The 10,640-nt window shown below is 41.8% G+C and overlaps 1 protein-coding gene across 1 annotated transcript; it reads right to left on the bottom strand.

Annotated features, from left to right (window-relative positions):
* Positions 1–7,931: 7,931 nt before the first annotated feature.
* Positions 7,932–10,271, bottom strand: LOC127206443 (guanylate-binding protein 1-like). Its single transcript, XM_051165726.1, has 3 exons — positions 9,909–10,271; positions 9,292–9,419; positions 7,932–8,063 (listed from the first exon to the last, which is right to left on the bottom strand). The coding sequence occupies exons 1-3, from the start codon at positions 10,144–10,146 to the stop codon at positions 7,932–7,934; spliced, it is 498 nt and encodes a 165-aa protein (XP_051021683.1). The 5' UTR covers positions 10,147–10,271.
* Between the last annotated feature and the right edge of the window lie 369 nt (positions 10,272–10,640).

Below are 10,640 nucleotides of genomic sequence, written 5' to 3'. Positions count from 1 at the left end.
TTCAAGTCCTTTCTATGGACTTAATTGCAAACAGCCTTCTTTGGGGTGCATGCCCATTCCTTAATAAACCATTCATATCTGACTGAGATTGGTGTCTGAGTGGCAGCTATTTTTGGACTACAACAACTGGACTTTCAGCATCTCTACAACACCCCTAATGAGGCTGCATACCTTACACTTCCTCTTTTTCTTTATTTTTTTTAATTTTTTGTTTGTTTGTTGGTTGATTCATTGGTTGGTTGGTTGGTTGGTTGGTTTTGTTTTGGTATTTCAAGAAATGGTTTCTCGGTGTATCCTTGTTTGTCTGTCCTGGACTTGCTTTGCAGATCAGGCTAGCTTTGAACTCAAAGAGATCCAACAGCGTCTGCCTCCTTGAGTGCTGGGATTACAGCCATGCATCATTATGCATCAGATTTCCTTTTTTTTTCTTAAATCATATTTTTACTAATGCCCATTTTTATGCTTCATGATCTAATCAAGGATCCCTCATTGATCCTCACATCTCTTTAGCTTTCCCACCTTCAATAGATCCTTATTCTTTCTTTTTCCTTCATCACTTTATTTCTTAGAAAAGTATGTAGCAGTTATTTTATAGAGTAGACTTCAATTATATTTTTAAAATAGTTTCCTTATTGTCAGTTTGAAATTCGATTGGTATGTACTGGGCAAGAAAGTCACAGGCCTGATATTCTGCAGTATTCACTGATAAAATGAAAAGATTAATAATTTAGACATTACTTCCTCTGATCATATTCCCTTGAATGTGGTCTCTTGAATAAGGACCTACCTGCCAAGAACTGTTTGCTGTTTTGTAATAAAAATCACCAGTTGAACAGCAAAGAAATAGTTAGGAAAAAATCTCTAGGAGCTTAGTCACCAGGGAAATACAAGTGAAAAGCTCACTCCATGAGAGTGGCAAGCATAAAGAAAACAGGTAATAAATGCTTCCACAGGTGTGTGAAAGACAGCCTTATGCATTGAGGGTTGGAATGTAAACCGGTGTATCCATGGTGGAAAGCAGTGTAGAGGTTCCTCAAAAACATTAGAACTGCCAAATGACCAGATACCAGTCCTGGAGAGAGAGAGAGAGAGAGAGAGAGAGAGAGAGAGAGAGAGAGAGAGAATCTGATAGGAACTATTTGGAGGATACAGTAATGGGCTAAAATGTACTAATGAAGCCCATTACAGTGTATACTAGTTAAAATGTTTTTATTTAAAGGGTCAAAAAAAAAAAAAACCCAAGGAGAAAAATTTAAGGTTGCCATTTGGAGAGACACTTAAAATTCAACATATGTAACTTTATAATACCTCATGGACTTTGATCACTACTTTCAGCGCCTACTAATAATTCAAGCTTATAAATAACCACTGTAGCATTTGCTTACAAATGATTGTCTACTATTATCAGGCCACATACTTATGAATTGGAATTCTATATCAAATATGGTATTCACTGAAGAAAACCAGCCCTCTGTCCTACTTACAACCACTCTTCACTCATTCATTGACCATCTCCCCTTGGTGGGGAGACCTGGTGGCACTCAAAGAAAGAATAAGCAGGCTACCAAAATGAGACTTGATAGCCTATGACCCTATAGTGGGGGAGGAGGTCCCCCTTGGTCATAGACCTAGGGGAGGGGAAATAGGGTGAAAGCAGGAGGGAGTGAGGAATGGGAGGATACAAGTGATGGGATAACAATGTCCCCTGGAGGGTGAGACCTGGTGGCATCAGAGGAAGGACAGCAGGTAGCCAAGAAGAGACTTGATACCCTATGAGAATATATAGGGGGAGGTAATCCCCCTCAGGAACAGTCATAGGGGAGGGGAATAATGGGAAAATGGGGGGGGGGAGGAATGGGAGGATACAAGGGATGGGATAAACATTGAGATGTAACAAGAATAAATTAATAAAAAAAAAGAAAAAAAAATAAAATAAGAAATAAAAAAAAATTTTTTAAAGTGCAAGGAAATGGATGGAACTAGAAATTATCATCCTGAGTGAGGTAACCCAAACTCAGAAATACTTGGATGTTATAGACTCACTTATAAATCAACATTAATATTGGAGCATCATCTTCAGCCCTTTGGCCCAATATATAGCAAACTGTCTTTGTCATCTTCTCATTTGGAAACTGCTAACCTGCACTCCCTGTATACTCAGGTAATTAATTTTATTCCTTTTCAAGTCTCTGATGGGGTTGAAGACCAGATAGTTTAGTTTTACACTTAAGCTTAGTTGTTTAGGGGTTAGGATGTTTTTAGGTCTAGATAGATGTTTTAAGTGATAATGATGACATATGATAAATATTATTTACATTCAGAATTTTAGATGCACCAAGATAGGAAAGATTTTTTTTTCAAGGCTGCCAAATACAAATAGCCAAAACACTATGAATGTAACATTTATATAATTCCTGATTGCTTTATGGTTCTTCTTGCTGTAAGTAGTTTATTGTATATATGTACAATAATATAAAAGTATATGTAAAAAAAAGAAAGAAAAAGAAAAAAGTAAGTGGACATTAGCCCAACATAGATGTCCTCTAAGAAACTCCAGCCAGTGGGGGATTGGGACAGATGCTGAGACTTGCTGCTGGACTCCAGGTGGAGCACTGAGAGTGGTTTGGCAGAAGGGGGGAATAGAAGGACCCAGAGGGTTCAGGAGCCTCACAAGGAGGACATCAAGGCTGGCAGATCTGGACCCAGGTGTCAGGGGTGGGGGGTTCAGCGCTGCACAAACTGTTAAACTGTTGCACCAACCAAGGACAATGCATGCAGTAAACCTAGACCCGCCCTGTTCAGATCTAGCCAATCGACAGCTCATTCTCCGTGACTGTGTGGAGAGCAGGGATTGCTTCTGACATGAACTCTGGTGCACCTAATTTGATCACTTCACCTTGGTGGGGAGGCCCAGTGGGCACACAGAAGAAGAGAAAACAGGCTATCTGAATGAGACATGATGTGCTGTGGCCATACGGTGGGGAAGGAGGTCCACTTTTGTGAGAGACCTAGGAGAGGGGAATAAGGCTGAAGAAGGAAGGAGAGTGGGAACAGGAAGATACAAGCAAGGGCATAACATTCGATATGTAATCTGAATAAATTAAAAAAGAAGAATATTCCACCTTAGGGGAAAAAAAAAAGACAAAACAAACAAACAAAAAAGCCAGCCTTGGTGGCACATTCCTTTAATCCTAGCATTCTGGAAGACAAAGGCAATAGGATCTCTGTGAGTTCCAGGACAGCCTGGTCTAGACAGCCATGGCTACACAGAGGAAACCCCCGTCTCAAAAAACAAAATAACCAACCCCACACAAAACAAAATGAAAAAAGGTTCCACCAAAGCTGATGCGAGGCTCGGGAGGCCCCATGGATAGCTCAGGAGGTACTGCAGTTAATGGCCGCTAGGGGACAGAGGACTGGTTTTCTTCAGTGATATATATGGTCCCAGTAAACTACCCAAACTCCAGCAGGTGGCCCTATGTCCATACCGGAATGAGCTTCAATAACCTGGTTTAATGAGGACATGAAAATGGGAATAAAGGAGAGTGGGGGGGGGGCGGGGTGGTGGAAGGGAGGTAACAGAGGGAAGAGGAGAGACTATACAATCAAAACCACATTACATGTGTGGCATTCTCAAGAAATGAATAAAATATATATTCAAAATAGTATGCACAAAGATTTTAAAGCTCCCTAAATTATCGACGGGAGAATTGTTTTGTTTTTACAAATTCCAAGCAGAGTAACTTACTTTATAATAGATAGACATTGGGTACAGGAGGAGGAATTTTGTCTGCGTTTCATTGGACAGTAAAGATTATCTAAAATGGTACCAAGAAAGCAGCATCAACCTGAAAACCCTCATGCTCTCTCTATGAACTGTCCTTTAGTAGAGCCTAATTAATTTTGCCCTAGCAGGAACAGGAACCATAAGAGTCATCGGTGCCTCTATGAACTATCAATCAGCTCTGGATTTCAAGTGACCTTCTCTGCCACCCACATCTATCTAGGTTTCAACCTCCCATGGCCAGATCTTTTTATGGTAAACTCTAACCAGGGGTCTGCTAAAGCTGTTTCCACCCCTGCTTCAGTCTTACCTGAAACCAGATCCTTTAGAGTAATGAGGAAAGCAGCCTGTGTGGATCGTTGGATGCCTGTCAGCTTTGCTGTCCAGTCTGGCTGCTGAGGGCTCTGTTCACTCTCACACGCTCTGTGACACTGCCCTCTGCAATAACCTAGGAAGTTTCTGATTTTCACCAGAGAACTTAGGAGGAGTTAGCTCAGTAAAAGAGCAAAGCTTAGGAAGATGAAAGTGAAAGTTAAAAAGAAAAGAAAAAAAAAAAAAAAAAAAAAGAAAAAGAAACTCCAGACACAAAGGAATTACTCAGAGTGAGGGTTGTGCTAATGGGAGGGCCTTGGACATTTCTCAAGTAGAGACTGATAAATGGTACGGTCTTGCTCCACAGTTTTGTGGGGGTTCATAACTCCAAGGTGATGATGCACTTCCTGAGGAGGGCATGATTCTGAAATCACTCCCTGCAACGTTTCTTTCCTTTTTGTCCATTAGTGTTTGTTTTGTGAAGTTGCGAGCCCCACTGAGTTGCACAATGGTAGCAGAGATGGACATGGGTTCATTAAAAAGTCACTTTTCTATACTGAGAAAGAATAAAGATGGAACGAAAAAGATGTTAGGGTTAGAAGGGCTAGTGAGGGAGGAGGGAAGGAGGGACATGGAGAAAGAGAAAAAGAGAAGGAAGGAGGGAGGAGGAAATAGCACTGAAAGTGAAAGAAACTGAGTTCCCGTAAACACATCAAAAGTTGAGAAATCAGGTGGTTGGTTGTGTGGTTGCCTCTGTACTGGAAGAATCTGCTGACATTATATACAAGTCCAAAACAATTTCAGCACCATGTGAATATTTGTCAGTCATGCAGATCCTAAGGGTAAACAAGAAGTAATTGTTTGGTTTCTAAGCTAAAAGGGGCCGCCTTTCCGCTCTTCTCAGTAGTGTGTTTTCTTAGAAACAACTGCATCAGAATCCTTTCTCTAAGCTACTGAGTGTAATAACATCCCCCAAAGGCTGAGCAAAGCCACTGTCAGCTATAAACCCATGAGATGTGAGTCTCTGAACCGTGCCCAAGTAGGCTGGGAAAAGCCATGGTGCTGACAAGCCACTGGCACTGTGACTGTGAAGTGTCCAAAACTGTGATTTGAAGTTCTGAAGACATCTAGTTAACACTCATGCCTGTTTACCCACTGACTAGCACTTAAAGCCTCCCATGGGACCTTACACAAATCAGACAGTAGGGCAGCTTCTTAACTCTCCAGGAACAAGTGTTGAGCCATTTCTATAAGCACACATGATACCATCAAGCACTAAGAAGTGTACTGTGGAAACGCTATACCACCTGCTGTTATCCTGTAAGCTATGTGCCTTCAGAAGTTCTCTTTCAAAGACCTGGGTTCGAGGCCACCACCAGCAAAATAATTACACAGAGAGTATCTTCATGTTTCTGTGTTCCATGAGAGGGAGGAGACAAATAACTACATTTTTCATTGTGTGACACTTTTACTCTGTATGTTTATATGGAGAGCCAATGTCCTCATTGGTGGGACGCTGTGTGGCAGTGAACAGTCTTCAAATTAACTCCCTTCTGATGGAAATTTAGGAGAGATCCCTATTACTTTGTGAACAATGTATAGCACACATGGTTTTGGTAGGCAGATCATTTTTATTAAGAACTTTTACTTAGCCCACACTTCTGCTATATTTCAGAAGGCATTTATCCTGAGACTTGAGAATTATGTCCCTGCAGCGTATTCCTTGGTGAGTGAGACCTCAGTACAGAGGTTTAGTCTATTTGAATTTTAGAGTATGGTGCACAGTGAAGATGGCTGCGAGTTTCTTATTTTCTTCATCTCCTGATGGAGTTTCCTGCTCTCGTTCTGAAACCCTTCCTTGAGCTGTTGTTCCTGTTCCTAAAATGAAGATGGAGACTGAATTCAGAGAGCTTCCCACATTCTCCAGAGTGTCACGAAGACTCTCTTTTGGTAGTTACGTAAAATCCTGTGGGAGATTTTGACATTTTACTCAGAAATATTGCCTGACAGTTCTAAAACACCAGTGGCCTGCAGCTCTCAGGTTCAGTTCTTGTGTCCTCTGACTCATGTAAAACACAGTTTTCTATAAAAACGACAGCACCTTCCTTATGCTTTCTTGCCTCATCTCTGAGCTGTGTGGTGTTGATTCTCAAACTCATCTAGAGGAGGTCCCCTTCTGACAGAAGTCAGGGGAGGGGCATAGGGCAGAAGAGGGATGGAGGGTGGGAACAGGAAGATACAAGTGAGGGGATAACAACCAGGATGTAATCTGAATAAATAATTAAAAACATAATAAAGAAGATGGGCACAAACCAAGTGGAAAGGTACGACCTGATTCAGAATCGGGTGTTCAATCAAGGAATTTAGTACAAAGTTTTGTGACCAAGACAGAAATATATTGAAGCAGCTTGTGTCTTCAGTGCTCATAGGCCATTTTATTAATGACCATGGAGACATAAGTACAAATGTGGACGGATGCCCAGAGAACAGCATGGTACTCACAGTGTGAGCATTTAAACATCATGCTTGAAGATTTGGGATGTCTCTACTCCATAGAATGCTTCCAGATTTAAGATCATGCTAGGTGCAACAGAAACAAAATTTCCATTGGTCCCATTCAAAAATAAGAGTTGGTTATTATACCATTTAATCAGATGCAAAAAGTCATTGTACATGTAGAAAGGACACTTTCCTCTAGCACATGAGAAAATAATAGTCCTTGAGAGGGTAGATGAAGATTTGGTCACAGAACTTCTCGAAAACACCTGAAGAGAATCAGCAATTCAAACATACAGTTTAATAGAGATACCCCAATAAAGGGTTTCATTTAGCGATGAGCATCCTTAAAGAGACAGAGGTGGTCAAGAAAAAAAAAAGCAGTGATGATACAAGAATGTAATAGAGTTTGGGGGTTTTTGTGTTATTACCCTTGTATTTGGGGCTTGAGGATGAGGGAGAGCAAAGTCTCCATTCACAACCTAGTCAAGCCTTAACCTTATGAGCCTAACATCTCAGCCTCCTGATATACATTGTTCACTGGACTGCAGGAACTGAAAATTAAAACAGTGCTGCCAGGTACCTGAAGCTTAAGGGATATGATGTGTTGTTGCTCGGCCATTAAGTCCTTCTGTTCCTGCTCCATCTTCTCAATCAGCTGTTTCACGTGCTCCTCATAACTCTTCTCCCATTGGTGGGGAGGTCTGGTGGCACTTAGAGGAAAGGGAAGAAGGCTGTCCAGATGAGACCTAACAGGCTGTGGTCATATGGTGGGGGAGGAGGTCCCCTTCTGTCATAGGTCTAGGGGAGGGGAATAGGGTGAAAGAGGGAGGGAGAAGGGAATGGGAAGATACAAGTGAGGATATAACAATTGGGATGTAATATGAATAAATTATTTAAAAATTTAAAAAAGAATGAAAATATGCTACACAGTCTAAGCAGGAAAAAGTACCCCTGTCTCTTCTACAGTTCCACAACATGTGAAGTGGGAGCTAAAACAAGCAGTACCTCAGAGCGCCTGAGAGATTTGCAGGAGATTTGCAGCACCTAACTGGTAACACTTGGAGATGCTGCCAGGAGTGGTGATTCGGAGGGACATAAGTTTTAACTGATATTGAAGATTTAGACATATGTGGATTAAGGAAGATATGGGTTTTCTGAGCAGAATGTTGCTGTATTTAAAGCCAATGGGCACGGAGCCTTTGAACAGGTGGTGGAGACTGAGGTAAACCCAGAGGGTAAGGAGGAAACAATTCTCCAAATCCCTCAGTCCTACCTCCTTACCTTGCTGTGTGCCTGAAGAAATTCCGAAGCTGTTCTTTCGAGGTTGAGGACTGCTCTAGACTGCACCAAAAGGATACTGCAGTTGGTCCATGGCCTGCTGGTTGATGGTTCCTATGCTGTTGTAGATGAAGGTGCTGCTGAGGAGGACTGCCAAGGTGAAGATCCAGCAGTCATTCTGGTTGTCTCCCTACACCTCAGTGAGTGAAGAAGAGTGACTAAGAGACTGTCCATCAACTCAGGTAGGCAAAGATGAGCCTTCATCTCCCATTAGCTATGACACCAAAGGAAAGCCACTTCGACTACATAGTAATTTTTTACCTGTACAATGAGTTTATGAATGTTCAGTTCATCCGCTACAATTCAAATGAGATGATGTAAACCTGTGTATATGGCAGCATGAAGGAGTTGACATTTAAAGGTCATAATGTTGATCAGTTATTAAGATCTAAACTGGCATGCTGGGTTTCAGTTGGACACATGTTATGATAAGGGACGGGTTAGCCCTAGTGAAAGTTAGGGCCTTCAGTAAGAGTTTGTTTGTCTCAGATTGGGCAGAGTAGTAACACATTCTTCTCCATGAACCAAGATGTTGCAAATTGTGGTGGTTTGATTGAGAATGGCCCCCATAGGCTGGTAGTTTTACATTCTTAGTCACTTTGGGTGGAGTAGAAAAATGTGAAAATATTAAAAGTATAAGGATGCGTTGCTTTGTTGAAGAAAATTTGTCACCAGGAGTGGGGTTTGAAGTTTCCAAAGCCCATGACAGCTCCTTCCACCTCTCTCTTCTCCCTCCTTTCCCCCCACCTCTACCCCTCTCTTCTCTCCTTCTTGCCTGTCGATCAGGATGTATCTCTCAGCTATTGTTCCAGCACCATGCCTGCTATTCCTGCTGCCATGCTTCCTGGCGTGATAATAATGGACTAAGCCTCTGAAACTGTAAGCAAGCACCCAATTAAATGCCTTTAAAAAAAAATCCAATAGTTGCCATGGTTAAGGTGTCTCTTTGGAAAAAGTAGCACTACCTAAAGCATAAACTTTAAACTTCTCTCTCACTGATAATGCTGTGCAGAACTTATAGTTTGCATCATCTCCACAGGCTCACACTTCGGAATAAGGCATGTTCAGAAAATGTACAGTCAACTTTAGAGACACCATTAAAAGTCTCACCAAAACATTGAGCAACGGTGTAAAAGGAAAATGGCAAAAAAAAAAAAAAAAAAAATGTCAGTTACTATTATGAAGGCTGATCCACTATTAATCAGTTGACTTTACTATCCCCTCTTGGTTCCTTGTCAGGTAAGTTGAAGAATGATATTCTAATTTGATTCTTCAGAAGCATGAATGAAAGATTGGGAGTGAAGGACACAGGAGAATCCTGATACACCGTGAGTAACAATGGAAAGATTATATTGTACCTCCTCTATGTCTCCAAGGCCGTTGGTGTCAAGAAGAACTAGGGTGTGGTCTGGCTTCCTGTGGTGAGGCACATACCACATCCAGATCCTGTTGGTGTGAGACTGCACTGTGCAGCCCAGAGAGAAGCCTGCAGAGTAGGGATGAGATGGAGCGATAAACAGCACATGCTTCCTGAAATCTCATCAGAGTTAATGTAGTTACCATTTACAGGAACACAACCAGTTACAAGTACTGGTTTTAATTACAAACCCAGAAATAGGGAGGGCAGAGCATCCAGCACTGGTCAACTGTTCATCTCCACCTTAGACATCAGCAGACTCTTGCTCTTCCCAGATGAACATGCTGACCAGTATTTTATAATCCATCATAAAGTAAGCTGACTTTTGCTATGAATGTATTATTTCTTCCATTTAAACATACTTTATACCTTTAAATGAAGAAGTAATGGGGTTGTGGGAGGAACCAATGAGAAGACTAGTTCAGCAAAGAGCAAGTCCACTGATGGACATGAGGCATCACCTGTGCCTCTGACTTTTCTCTCCTCACATCTGCTTGCTGGACGCTGACAGTGGGAGTGGGAGGAAGCACTAAGCAGAGCTTTGCTGGCAGCACCCACTCTTCTGCTCCCCAGCCATCTTATTCATCAGGTAGGATTTGCCTCTGTGGTAGAGGCCCACGATTGCCACCACCACCACAGGCTGCTTGACGGCAGACAGGATCTCCAGTGCTTCCTGGTTGGCCACCAGCTTCTTACTAGAGTTCTCAATGAGGCACACTGGGCCTGGCATGTAGATTTCTGAGGCCATTTCCAGAGTACCCTTATGTTTGCAGGAAGAGACAAAATGGGAACACATTCTGAATCAGTTAGAAGAACTCAACACAGTGACATGGACTGTGACCAGCATGGCCTTGTAATCCTAAGGGTGCAGTAGTGGCATGCACAGCCTGATGGGAATCTACCGGACTATCTGAGGCTAGTGAGGCCATGGATCTTGGAGGTCTTAAATCATATACATCCAACAGCATTGTACAGATGGAGCAGATTGTGTTTATTGATTTAGGAATAAGTACATGTACATGTGTGTGTTGTATGTGCGTGAACATGCATGCAACAGTAATTAAAAAAACAGGTCATAGATTTGAGAGAGAGCAGGGGGTGGCATGTTAGAGAGGTTGTTGGAGAGAGGAATAGAAGGAAAAATGATGTAATTGTATCTTCATTCCAGCAAATTATTATTAAAAATAACATGGACCAAAATGTTCTGCACTCAGAATTTATTCTTTGCATATTTTTGAACATCCTAGAAGTCTTTATGACTATCCTGAAGGCTAACTGCTTCCTTTTGAA

The sequence above is a fragment of the Acomys russatus genome, chromosome 23, assembly GCF_903995435.1.
Source record: "Acomys russatus chromosome 23, mAcoRus1.1, whole genome shotgun sequence".
Lineage (NCBI taxonomy): Eukaryota > Metazoa > Chordata > Mammalia > Rodentia > Muridae > Acomys > Acomys russatus.
Note: the sequence above shows the minus strand (reverse complement) of the source record. Positions and strands in the feature narration are given on the sequence as shown.